General features: G+C 38.4%; 1 protein-coding gene across 4 annotated transcripts in view; it reads left to right on the top strand.

Annotated features, from left to right (window-relative positions):
- Window positions 1–13031, top strand: part of ppp2r5ca (protein phosphatase 2, regulatory subunit B', gamma a) — a 156571-nt gene extending 143540 nt beyond the window's left edge. For all 4 annotated transcript variants that reach the window (XM_073039646.1, XM_073039645.1, XM_073039649.1 and 1 more), the window contains 2 exons: window positions 1376–1492; window positions 10256–13031. In XM_073039646.1, the coding sequence (XP_072895747.1) occupies window positions 1376–1492; window positions 10256–10390 (252 nt within the window). In that variant the 3' untranslated portion in view covers window positions 10391–13031. The remainder of the gene's footprint in view (window positions 1–1375; window positions 1493–10255) is intronic.
- The last annotated feature ends 1468 nt before the right edge of the window (window positions 13032–14499 follow it).

The raw sequence follows: 14499 nt of genomic DNA, 5'->3' as shown, positions 1-14499 counted from the left end.
TGCTGCCAAAATGCCATTCCTCTGAAGTGGAACTAAAGCTAAGAGACTCACCTAGGCACAGAAACTCAAGGACTAGTGACCTGAACAATGGCAGCAAGTGCTACAGGGATAACTGTCTGCAGCCAACAGTGAAGCATGATGGAGGTTCCCTGCAGGTCTGGGGCTGCATTTCTACAAATGGAAATGGTGATCAAGTTAGAATTAAAAGGAATCCTTGATGCTGAAAAGTACAAGCAGATTCTCATCTATCAGGGAGGCATTTGCTTAGTCCTAACTTCATTCAGCAGCAGGACCATGACCCCAAACACACAGCCAAGGTCATAAAGAATGATCTTCAGCGAAAAAAAGGAACAAGGAGTTCTGCAACAGATGGTTTGGCCTCTACAGAGTCCTGATCTCAACATCATCGAGGCTGTCTGGGATTACTTGGAGAAACAGAAGCAACTGAGAAAGCAGAAATCTACAGAAGAACTGTGGCAAGTTCTCAAAGATGCTTGGAACAACCTACCATGGATGAGTGTCACAACTAACTGTTCTTTTAAAACAGCTCAACAATGTACATAAAAGAAATGATACTGTTTTAAAAGCAAAGAGTGGTCACACCAAATTTTGGTTTCACTTTTTATTTGTTTACTACACTTTACAGTAATTTCTTTTGATATATAGATACATTTAATCTCATTATTTTTGAAAGCACCTTCACAGAATTATCTTTACATGCGCCTCAGACTTCTGCACAGTGCTGAATAATTTTACCAATTTAGAGTTTAAATCCTGTGATTCATAGACTCTTGGGGTAGTGGGGTTGGGGGGTGGGCCGAATGCAGGTAATTTGCATTGCATCCAAATCTCACTTAATTCACCCTCGCTCCACTTCTTGGGTTTAAGTAGCTCTCTTATCAATATATTAGCTTCTTACTTGGAGTTAACTTCAGTGAAATATCTCTAGTCCAAATATCATTCAGATAAGAATATGGATGAATTTTTTGACATTGGTCATCACATCTGAGCTTGGTCTTATCCTTGCCATGCAACCACATGTACAAGTTAAGATATGGTAGATATATTTTGAAAGTGGAAATATTGACAAATTGACCCTCTTCTGCAGTGGCAGAAATTGGCCATTCTAAGTTTTCAGACAGTTGGACTCAGTTCAGTCTTGTTCTTGAATCAATGCAAAAGGCCCGAGTTTAGTTTTTGTTTTTGTTTACCTTTCTTATTGCCTTCCCAAAACTTTTATTCCATTACCGCACAAACTTTTACATGCTAATAATGGATGCTTGTATTAAATTATAGAGCTATCTTGTTTTTTGCATGTATCATTTAAGTAAAACCTGAACTTATTTGCAAGTGAAGCTTAAATCTTATCTTGCAGTATCAGCTTTTACTCGATCCTAGTGGAGTGAATAATCCAGTTGCAATGGAAACAGATGGTCCTTTGATAGAAGATATCCATATGATCCGAAAGGCAGTAGAAGATCAAGCAACACAGGTATAAAATAGCCAAAATTAGTTATACAAATTGCGTACTCCACAAAATGTGGTAGATTATTCTTTTTGTCTAAAGCAGATTGGTACATATGATTTTGTCATTGGTATGACTAATAAATTTAATTTCTTACGCTCTTTAATTATGTGGTATTTTATTTACCGGTAGTAATTTCTTAGTGCTTTGTCAGTGTAAATGGAGCTTGGTTTCTTTATAATAATAAAGACCATAAGGTATAAGAGCAGAACTAAGCCATTTGGGCCATCAATTCTGCTCTGCCAATACATCATGGTTGATCCAATTTTCCTCTCAGCCCCCATTATTGACCACTGCCCATATCCCTTCATATCTGACCAACCTCTGTCTTAAATATATATATATATATAACGACTTGGCCCCGACAGTTGCCTGTTGCAAAGAATTCCACAGATTCACCATCATCTAGCTAAAGAAATTCCTCCTCATCTGTGATTGCCACTCTATTCTGAGGCTATGTCCTCTGGTCTTAGGTGCTCCCATCACAGGAAGCATCCTCTCCACATCCATTCTATTAAGACCTTTCATCATTTTATAGGTTTCAATGAGGTCACCTCTCATTCTTCTGAGTTCCAGTAAATACAGGCCCAGAGCCATTAAATGTTCTTCACATGACAAGATATTCAATCCTGGGATCATTTTCGTGAACCTCCTTTGAACCCTCTCCAGTGTCAGCACATCCTTTCTAAGATAAGGGGCCCAAAACTGCTCTAAATACACTGAGCTTTACTAGAGCTTTATAAAGTCTCAACATTACATTTTTTCCTTTATCTTCTAGTCCTCTTGAAATGAATGCTAACGCTGCATTTGACTTCCTCACCACAGACTCAACCTGCAAATTAATCTTTAGGGAATCCCTGCACAAGAAATCCCCTTTGCATCCTAGTTATTTTGCATTTTTTTCCCCATTTAGAAAATAGTCAACCCTTTACTTCTACCAAAGTACATGACCATACACTTCCCAACACTGTATTCCATCTGTCATTTGTTTAACCATTCTCCTAACCTGTCTGAGTCCTTCTGGAGCCTCCCTACTTGCTCAAAAATACCTGCTCCTTCATCTATCTTCATTCATTCTGTAAACTTTACAACAAAGCCATTAATTTCATTATCCATATCATTGACCTATAGCGTAAGAAGAATCAGTCCCAACACAGACCCCTGTGAAACACCACTAATCACCGGCAGCCAACCAGAAAAAGCTCCCTTTAGTCCCACTCTTTGCCTCCTGCCAATCAGCTACTGCTTTATTTTTTGCCTTCCGAATTTCTTACAGAAATTCCAGCCGTTGCTGCTCTGCCGACATTCCTGCCAGTGTTCTTTTCCAATCATTTCTGGCCAACTTCTCTCACATGCCTCTGTCATTTCTTTTACTCCATTGTAATACTGATACATCTGACTGTAGCTTCTCCTGATCAAAATTCAGGGTGAATTCAATCATACTATGATCGCTTACCCCCAAGGGTTCTTTTAACTTAAGTGCTCTAATCAATTCCAGTTCATTGTACAACACCTAATCTAGAATGTCTGATCCTCTGAATAGACATTTTATTTATCCAAAGGAAATTACAGTGTTACAGTAGCATTACAAGTACACAGATATACAAATATTAGAAGAAAAGTAAGAAAGAATAAAAGTAAGTTACCTTAAAAATATGTACAAGATTTACAAGTCAAAGGTTACAAGATCACTTCCCCGGCTATGGCTTGACCCATTATAGAGCCTAATGGCCAGGGGTAAGAATGACCACATTGGCATTCTTTTGAGCAACACAGTTGTCTTAGTCTATTACTGAAAATGCTCCTCTTTTCAGCTAAGGTTTATGCAGGGAGTGAGAAACATTGTCCAGAATTGCCAGGATTTTTTGGAAGGTCCTTTGTTCTACCACAGTTTGCACCATTTGAGAAAGCCCTCCTCTGGAGCCCTGTATTATCCACCCATCCTCCCTTTATACACACAACTATTGCTGAGTCATTGGAGAATTTCTGCAGATGACATGATTTAGTGTTGTATCTAAAGTCCAGGGTATACAGGAAGGGAGCCAATACAGTCCTGTGTGGAGCCCCTGTTGCTACTTGTAGCCATGTCTGACACACAGCTCTGAAGCTGCATTAACTGTGGTCTGCCAGTCAGGTAGTCCATATTGTCCATGATACAATATAAGTGTCAACTTGCATTGAACAGAGCTTACCCTCCAGCAATGAGGGCTGTATAATATTGAAGGCACTAGAAAATTCAGAAAACATGATCCTCACTGTGCTGCCCTACTCATCCAAAGGCTCTGTTTAAGCAAGTTGATTACAGCATTGTTGACTCCAATATGCTGCTGGTAGGCAAACTGCAAGGGGGTCGAGGGCTGATCTGACCAGGGATCAGAGATGAGCCAGGACCAGACTCTGTAGGGTTTTAATGATGTGTGAGGTCAGGGTCACTGGATGGCAGTCATTTAAGACGTTTGGTCAGCCCTTTTTGGGTACTTGAGAAAACTGTTTTCCACACAGTTAGGACCCTTTCCAGGCTGAGATCAGATTGATAATGCACTGGAGAACTCCACACAGCTGCTCAGCACGCTCCTTCAGGACTTTGGGGTTCACATCATCTGGTCCCAATGCTTTGCCATGTCTGAATTTCCCTAGAGCCCTTCTCACCTGCTCAGTATGACTGAGTTCATATGACTGGGGAGTTAGTGGAAGGGTGGGGATTGGGGGAGGTAAAGATTAGGACAATAGTTGGTGTATGGATTGTAGGTGCAAGGGAAGGAAGGGATGTAGACAGTGGTAGCCTGTGTTGTTCATCCACATGTTGAAGTGGAGGGGGGAGGAGTGAACCAGGTTATGATCTGATCTTCCAGGTGGGGGGGAAAGCTGTGGAGCTGTATACATCTTTAATATTTGCATACAAGAGGTCCAGTATTTTATTTTCTCTTGTATGGCACTTGACAAACTGACTGGAGATGGATAGGGTTGTGAAGGGAAACGTGGTTGAAGTCTCCCAATACTGCAATGGATTCTCGTGATGGTTGTGTTTATCATGTCACACAGGGTACCAGGACTGTGTTGGAAAGGTGGAATGTAGACAATGAGCAATATGGCTTGGTTGAACTCACACAGTATGGGTGCAAACCCACAGAAATCAGTTCAATATCCGGACTGCAGATTCATTCTTTCACTAAAGTGTGAAGTGTGACCAGGTTACAACATCTGTTGTTCACAAGCACAGCAAACCCACTTCCCTTCCTCTTACTGCACTGTCGATTAACTCTGCTCATAGCGTTAAAAACCCATTCACAGTGACATTAGAATCTGGGATTTGCTCGTGTAGCTATGTTTCAGTGAAACACAATGCTGCATTCCCGATGTTCGATCGGTGTCCTCGTAAGTATTGCTAGCTCCTCCATTTTAGTTGCCAGCGATCTTACGTTCCCCAGAATGATAGACGGAGGATATGGTTTATATATCTGTCTCTTGTTGCGCCGCTTTTTACCCGATCTGGAGCCTTGGTATCTCCGTCTCAGCCTGTCCAGATTATTGAGCTTCTGCTGGGCAAACAAAGGCTGCTTCCTGGCTGCTAGTAGCTGCTCCCTCATAGATACAATATTGCCTCTACTCCTGTAGTCACAGCTCTCAATGAAATAAAGTATCCTGAGTTTGAAGGTTGATGAAAATGTCCTAAATAGATTAATGTTCATGGTTATTTTGCAGTGTTGCTAGCCAGTGCAAAAACAAACAAAAGAAACACACTAAATAACGTAAAAACAAACACATGGAGCTACTGTAACGAGCTGCAGCCTCACAAGTTGCACAACAGATGTGAGCTCAACCATCCAAAAGGCCATCTCATAGGCACTCTAAAAATTCTCCTCTTGGAATCCAGCCTGATGTTCCCAATTATTGAAATCCTCCATGACTGTTGTAGCATTGCCCTTTTGGCATGCATTTCTATCTCCCATTATAATTTGTAAACCACATCCTTACTACTGTTTGGGGGTTTATATACAACTCCCATCAGGGTCATTTTACTCTTGCAGTTCCTTAACTCTATCCACAATGATTCAGCACCTTCCAACCCCATGCCACCTCTTTCTAATAATTTGACTTAATTTTTTAACAACAGAGCAATGCCACCCCCCTCCTCCTTCCTGCCTGCCCTTTTGATACAATGTGTATCCTTGAACATTAAGCTACCCACTATAATCTTTCAGCATGATTCACTGATACCTACAACAACATAGCTGCTAATCTGCATCTGTGCTACAAGTTCATCTACCTTATTCCATATACTGTGTATGTTCAACTATAACACCTTCAGTCCTGCATTCAGCCTTGTCAATTTTGGCTGCCTTTTATGTTGCAACTCACCTTGTTGACAACAATTTTGCTCTTATCAACGGCCTCTCCTCACTACAAATTGCCTGTTTGTAAACCAGCTTTCTCATCTTCAACACTGTCATCCACCTTTTTTATGATACATCTCGCATTGAAATATTCACAGCTCGGGATACACCAAAGCCTTTGAACAGAAAATCCTACAAAAAGTAGTGGAACCCATCCATCATAAATAAATGTCCTCCCCTCCATTGAGCACATCTACTCAGAGTACTGTCACAGAAAAGCAGCATCCATCATCAGGGGCCCCCCACCAACAATGTCGTGCTCTCTTCTCACTGCTGCCATTTGGAAGAAGGTACAGGAGCTTCAGGACTTGCACCACCAAGTTCAGAAACAGTTATTACACCTCAACCATCAGGGTCTTGAACTAGTGGAGATAATTTCACTTGCCCCATCCCTGAACTGTTCCTTCAATCTATGGACTCACTTTCAAGGACACTTCATCTCATGTTCTCGATATTTATTGCTTTACTTATTATTTATTCTTTTTTCTTTTGTATTTGCAGAGTTTGATTTTTGTACATGGCTGGTTGTCTGTCCTGTTGGTGTGCTCTTTATTGATTCTATTATGGTTTCCAGATTTCTGAGTATGCTCATGAGAAAATGAATCTGAGGGTTGTATATGATGTCATATATGCACTTTAATAATTTACTTTAAACTTTGAATATTGAAATGCACTAACCTGAAATGGATAGTTAGCTTCACTGATAATTGGTACCCAAAAGCTGTCCTACTATGTGTAGTGGACCACAAACTTCAAATATAATTCAAAGTTCAAAGTAAATTTACTAACAAAGTACTTAAATAGTATGCCACCATATACAACCGTGAGATTCTTTTTCTTGTGGGCATACACATTAGATCAAAGAAACACAATAGAATCAATGAAAGACAGTAACCAATAGGACGGATAAACAGCCAATGTGCAAAGGATAATAAACTGTGAATACAAAAAATAAAATACAGTAAATAAGCAAAAGAAAAGAGAATATGAAATGAGTTCTTCAGAGTCCGTAGGTTGTGGGAATGGTTCAATAATGGGGCAAGTGAAGTTAAATGCAGTTATCTATTCTGATTCAAGAGCCTGATGGTTGAGGGATAACCTGAACCTGGAGGTGTGGGTCCTGAGGCTCCTGTAACGCCTTCCTGGTGGCAGCAGCGAGAAGAAACCATGGCCTAGGTGGTGAGTGCTGCTTTCCTGCGACCGTGCTATGTACAGATGTGCACAATAGTGGGGAGGCCTTTACCTGTGATGAACTGTGCCAAATCTACTACTTTTTGAAGGATTTTCCGTTCAGTGGCGTTGGTGTTGCCACAGCAGGCCATAATGCAACCAGTTATAACTCTACATCACACAACTATAAAAGTTTGTCAAAGTTTTAGATATCACACCAAATCTTCACAAACTTCTAAGGAAGCAGAGGTGCTGTCGTGCTTTCTTCTTCATTGCACTCGCATACTGGGCCCAGGACAGATCCTCAGAAATGATAACACTGAGGAATTTAAAGTTGTTGTCCCTCTTCACCACTGATTCCCCCAATGAGGACTGGCTCATGGACCTCCGGTTTCCTCATCCTGAAGTCTATAATCAGCTTTTTGGTCTTGCTGATGTTGAGTGAGATGTTGTTACAAGCTCAAACTGACTGGGGTGCAACTGGATCCTCAATATCCTCACTTGCAGACAAGGAGGTATTGAAGCCAAGGTCTCAAAATGTATTGATTAATTTTGAGGGGATGATGATGTTGAATGCTGAGCATCCTGATGTATGCACTTTTGCCGTCCAGTGAGTGAAGAGCATCTGCTGTGGGCTTCTTGTGCCGGTAGCAAATTGAAGCAGATTCAAGTCGCTTATCAGGCAGGAGTTTGATATGTTTTATCACTGACCTTTCAAAGTACTTCATCACAGTGGATGTAAATGCTACTGGATGATGGTCATTGAGGCAGTTTATCACGTTCTTCTTAGGCACCGGTATAACTGAAGCCTACTTGAAGCAGCTGAGTACTTCAGATTGCTGAAGCAAGAGGTTCAAGATATTGGTGAACACTCCAGCTATGTGATCAGCTCTTTAGTACTCAGCCAGCTACCCCATTTTGGCCGGGTACTTTCCGTGGGTTCACCCTCCTGAAGGATGCTTGCACCTCAGCCTCTGAGACTGAAATCACAGGATCATTGGGGGACTGTGGGAGTTTGTGAAGGTTCCTGCATTTTTTTTTAATGATTAAAGTGAGCATAGAAGGCATGGAGCTCATCTGAGAGCAAAACTGTGGTGTCACCTACATCGCTTGGTTTCACTTTGTAGATAGATGGATAGATAGATAGATAAATACTTTATTCATCCCCATGGGGAAATTCAACATTTTTTCCAATGTCCCATACACTTATTGTCGCAAAACTAATTACATACAATACTTAACAGTATAAATATGATATGCATCTAAAATCACCCTCTCAAAAAGCATTAATAAATAGCTTTTAAAAAGTTCTTAAATAGTTTACTAAAATACATTGAATGGTAACTTAAGCTCAGTCCTAACCCCGGCACTTTAACATATCTTACCCCTGGCGGTTGAATTGTAAAGCCGAATGGCATTGGGGAGTAATGATCTCTTCATCCTGTCTGAGGAGCATTGCATCGATAGCAACCTGTCGCTGAAGCTGCTTCTCTGTCTCTGGATGGTGCTATGCAGAGGATGTTCAGGGTTTTCCATGATTGACTGTAGCCTACTCAGCGCCCTTCACTCTGCTACCGATGTCATACTCTCCAGTTCTGTGCCCACGACAGAGCCCGCCTTCCTTACCAGCTTATTTGAGCCCTGCCACAACTGTCAAGCGTAGCCCAGTGAATCAAATTTGGTCTGGAATTGCTACTTTGCATGGGAGATGGTTTTCTGGAGATTGTACCTGGATTTCATGTATCGTTCTTGGTCACCAGATGTGAATGTCATTGATCTGGCCCTCAGCAGACTAGATTTCATGGTTCATCCAGGGCTTCTGGCTGGAAAAGACTGAATAATTTTGCGGGGACATACTTATCCACAACTGTTTTAATGAAATAATAAAACTTCAGGCGGCATATCTCAAGGTCTGCCTCTGCAACACTCTTGACATTTTCACATCTCAATGCTTATTAAGCTGCTTTTAAGTTTGCTTATTTATTTATTTATCTAGCTGTACAGTGTGGAGTAGATCCTTCTGGTCCTTTGAGACACGCTGCCCCAGCAACCACCGACAAAGCCAATTAACCCTAACCTAATCACAGCACAATTTATAATGACCATTAACCTTTACCCAATATCTTTGTACTGTGGAAGGAAACTGGATCACCCAGGGGAAATCTCACGCATTCCACTGCGAGAACATACAGACTGCTTACAGACACCAAAATTGAATTCCGTACTCCAGAATGCCCTGAGCTGTAATAGTGTTGTGTGAACCATTATGCCACCATGGCACCCAAGTCTCTGGTCATCCAAGATCAGATGGGTGTTAATATTTTTTTTGGATTAAAACTAACTTTTTAAATTTAAAAACTAAAAGAGAAAAAAGGGAAGTGAAATAAATTACCTGTACTACTTGAGGTCCTTGAGGTTGTATTATTTGTGCTAGCCATGAACATGAATGCAAAATGGATTTGGTTTCCCTAATTGTAGTTGGGATCTAACCCCTCACTCATCTGGTTTTCATATTTCAGTGTCCAGCTACAAATTATAGTTCAATTCCCTGTACAACTGATAGCCAAGGGTAATAATTTTCCTGTCCAGTCCTCATACACATAATCATCCAGTTCACTGCATGGGAAATTCATAACTCATCATTGATATATATTATGATTTTTGTTTTTAAGCAATATTATGACTTAGTAAGTGACTTACTTCTGATTCCACGTGTACATGGACTTTATGAAAAATGATCAAACTATAGGACTGTCAGCCTTGATGTATTTCAATGTTCCTTTTGGCCATTCCTGCTCTTGAAATTAATGAATTAGTCCCTGTTCCAAAGTTCATGAGGGTGTTGAATAAAAAGCTGAAACTTAATCCAGCATCTTCTTGTAGAGATTGGCATCAGTACTTTAACAGGGTGATTGATTAAAATGGAAAGCCAAATTAAATGTCCATGGCTAATAGTCTGATAAAGAAACTAATTGATATTAGTCTCAGCTACTTTGACATTTTAAATGAGTTACAAAAAAAATTAGATTTCAACTGCAGTGTTTCCCCGTTCAAATATTTTTTAAAGTGATTGCGAAAGAAAAAAACATTTTTTATTATTATTATTTTATTTGCATTTTAAACCTAAGTGTCAATCTTGCTACTGACATTCACTTTTTTTTTACAGGCACAGAAGGAGCTTCGAAAGGATCGTCCACTTGTTCGTCGCAAGTCTGAACTGCCTCAGGATATCTATACCGTGAAGGCCTTGGAGTCTCATCGCCGGGCTGAAGAGATAATATCTGCTCATGATGGGCATTAAGTCACTTCAGAAAAATACTGTTTTTAAAAAAAAATGTTATTCTCTGAAATCTGTCTATTGTAGAGGCTATTATGCTTTGTGCCATACCAATCAGCTATACATCAAGTCATTGCTTTCTTGAATTTGGTTTTTAGGCAATAACTTTACCATTATGAAGTCAAGCCTTGGTAGTTCAAACAATGGTAAATAGGGTATAGTGTTTTCTACAAAAGGTGGAATTAAATCTTTGAGTTGCAATGTCCACAGAACAGAATTTTTAAAATTGTGGTTTGTATTTTTTAATTTAAAGTCTTTAAAAATAAATGGGATATAGAGTCTAAACTTATTCCTGAGAAGTCACAGACTGAATTTTTAGTACAAAAAGTCACACGTTTCCATTATGACAATATTTAACCTTATTTACTACACCCAAATATAATGTAAACTTTATTGTCAGTTTGAATTAGTTGATATAACTATTTTAAAGAATGAATCTTCTGTTTTAATTAAGTTTTATTAACGTACTGCATGAAAAGAATCTTTAGTTTTGAGTAACATTGAATGATATGACCATGATTCATCTTCTCCACTCAATTGTGACATGTGATTTTTAAAATGCTGCAAGATTTTAACTGTAAATTAATTCAATTTCAAATCTGATTTAGTCCCTCTCTGGTATCTAAAATACTACAATTAATTCCTGCTGAGTTAGTTCGGGCTTAATTTTTTTGCTCAAGTATTTTGACATCTCCTAGTTTTAAAAGTCTGTCAGAACTCTTATTTCTCCATGTATATTATGCAAAATAAAAGTTAGAAGTTCTGATGGATCTCCAACAGTACTAAATCATCTGTGGCAAGTACTCTCAGGGTTTGCTGTTATCTTAATCCATTCCTTTGTCCTGTTAATGTTTTCAAATGTAGTTTTACTAGTTCTCTAATCCAAATTGTCAGTTTGTTAGTATACTCTAAATTGTTCTGTGTCAAAGTAAAAATTTTAAGATGCCTTGTGGAAAACAGACCTGGAAAAATGTCAGTCTTCTAACTTCAAGTGCACTAGATTTTGGAAATAAAAGAAATGTCTCACACTGTTCTAATTTAATGTGCACTAGACTTTACAAATCCTGTTAGAACAAGATATGCTGGGTATGTGAAACAGGTATTGCATATCTGTTATACGCTGTGTGAAGTAACTTGATTATGATCCAGTAATCAGGAGCTAGTCAGAGGAAAACCAAAAATAAGTGTTTGTGCATATTCTCCAAGTAATAAGTGTTTGGTCAGTCTTTTTACAGCTTAGCACAAATTTTGCAAGTGAATCAGATCTTTGTGACAGCAGGTATGTAATGCGAATGGTAAGAATATTTGCAAACACCACACAGTTAAAATTTTGTCACATGTTCCCATTTGTTTACATTGTTTATAAGATTATTTCTGAGCCTAGCTTGATGAAACAAGTATACAATTGAAGGGATATTCAGGGCTATAAAGACAAGTTAAATTTGAAGTTTTCCCGACTTTTTATTGTGTGAGATAAATCTTCAAATTTCAAAAAGCACTTCCTGTTTAACTTGAAAAGTAAATGGTTTTTTAAATCTTATTTAAGCATGTAGATGTTTAGTGTACATTCACCAATAGTTGAAATCTTTCCCCCGTACTTTTTTCTTTTATAATATAGTATCTTGCAAACTGTTGCAGTGCTATATTTATTTCCATTGTTTGAACTTCCGTCTAACTTTGACTAGTAATTTCTCATATTCATTGGTTTTGGGTGTTCAATATGTTTGTGTGAGATGTTGCAGAAGGATTGTAATTTTATTTTGGCCACTAGAGTGTATATTGTTTGTATACAGTTTGAGATGATCCTGTCTTTAGCAGTTTTAATTTTAAATATCTATTGCTGAAGATTGACACTCACCAAATTGCAAGTCAATTTTGAATTGCATTTATTATGTTAGTGTGATTGGTAACATTTTTACCTTGATCAAGAATTTGCATTGTATTAAAGAGGCTAGTCCTCATTTCCCAGTTGGCAAGGGATTGATGACTGCACAGGTTTTGAGCTGTTAACAAAATAGTGGTACCTTCACAATGCGAAATATAAAGATTTCTTGATTCATGATAAGTTGGAATATCTTTTTAAATTTAACATAAAATTAAAAAGATGTTTTGGTAAAGAGGATTGGGGGAAGGGAGGATTAAAAGTCAATCTGCAGACCAACCAGCACAGATTGATACCCCACAACTAGCATGAACAGTATTATGTTAACAAAATTTATAAATATTTAAAGTAATTCCAAAGCTTGTTCTGGTGACTGTTTTTCTTTAAATGCATATTAATAATTGGCATATTTTAAGTTTCTTTATTTGTTTGTTTAAAACCCTAAAGCCCTGTACAAGAGGAATGTCTAGTAACATGACAAGTGACCTTTAGTGTGATACCTATATAAATGGCTTCATTTTAATATTGTACATATGTTGTACTTTGTTTTAAGTAGTGTAATATCTTAAAGTAGATTTCATATTTTGTACAAAATGGTCCTATGTACAGAATAAAAAGTTCCTAACAACCACGAAAGTTGGTAAGTGGCAAAGATGTTTTTCTTGTAGAAAATAGTTGCAATGATGGCATTAAAAACAATGAAATGTCCAATATTTAAGCTTATTCAAAGTTGGTATGTTTTTTGTGGATTAAACATTTCACTGTGCACTTTTATCCAGACTGAACTTATAAAAAAAATGTACAACTTTGTAGTGAGAATAAAAATACAACAATAATTTTGCATTTTCAGTCTGTGAAATATAGTGAAGAAATGTTCAGTCAATTGGCTTTATTACTACCTCATTATGCGCCACAAACATTCCAATAACTATTTGCAAAGTAATTTTCTTCAAACCTTCCATAAAACTAATTTATCTTCCCACCACAACACTTTGTCCTCAATCTTCTCCAAGTAGAATGCAACCTCAAGTTGGCCTGTCAGTTCATAATCACAAGAAATTCTGCAAATGCTAGAAATCCAAAGCTGAACACACATTGGAGATGCTCACCTTGTCAGGCAGTACCTGCGAAATTGAACAAACTGTCAATGTTGTGGGCAGAGACACACCTACAGTACTGGAGAGGAAGGGGGAAGATACCAGAATAAAAAGGCGGAGGGAGGGGAAGGAGGGATAGCTAAGTGATAGGTGAAGCCAGATGAGTGAGAAAGGTAAAGGGCTGTAGAAGAAGGAATTTGAAAGAGAGGAGAGAGGGTCACCAGGGGAAGGTGATAGGTAAGAGGTAAGATAGGTAAGAGGCCAGAGTGGGGCATAGAAGAAGAGGGGAGGGGGAGGTAAAAGCTTTCTTTTTTTACCTTACTGGAAGGAGAAATCAATATTCATCCCATCAGGTTGGTGGCTACCTAGATGGAATACAAGGTGTTGCTCCTCTATCCTGAGGGTAGTCTCATGGCACACTAGGAGGCCATGGACCAACATGTCAGATTGGGAATGACAATTGGGGGAAAAAAATGTTTGGCTACCAAGAAGTTTTGCTTTAGGCAGATGGAGTGGAGGTGCTTAACAAAGTGGTCACCCAGTTTATAATAGTATTGATGAACTGGTCTATATAATTAATTCCTGATTTCATCTTGACTAAGCTGTAATTAATTTCTATAATGCGAAGTCCAAAACAATACTATTGAGTGGTTTACAAATTACCGTACTTTTCTGCTCTAGTTTTCAATTTTCAATTTTAAACCCTAAATGGATATACAGGTATTTAATGCTTAACTATTTCTGTAGGTGTAACTGCACAACTAAGTAAATTTTGTCCCTCTACTGCATTAGGAAAATGTTTTATTTAAAAATACAGCCTTCTTTCTTCCCCAAACTTAATTATTGCACAATTGCAAATTCATGCCTCTATGATCTTCTGCATTATGATTCACTGCTATTTTGGCAAACACTTTGATATCCATCCCATCAGTAAACTGGTGTCAGAACTCGTGACCCTAACCTCCAGTCTGGAAAAACATCTATTTAACAAGGTGATTTATTGTCTTAACTTTCAAGAAAAAGCATACAACTAGAAAATTTTAGATTCTTGTTTATTTAGAATTACATGGTTAAATTTAGGGAAGACCAATAAA

This window comes from Hemitrygon akajei, chromosome 3 (assembly GCF_048418815.1).
Source record: "Hemitrygon akajei chromosome 3, sHemAka1.3, whole genome shotgun sequence".
In the NCBI taxonomy this organism is placed as follows: Eukaryota; Metazoa; Chordata; class Chondrichthyes; order Myliobatiformes; family Dasyatidae; genus Hemitrygon; species Hemitrygon akajei.
This window is presented reverse-complemented; position numbering and strand designations above follow the sequence as displayed.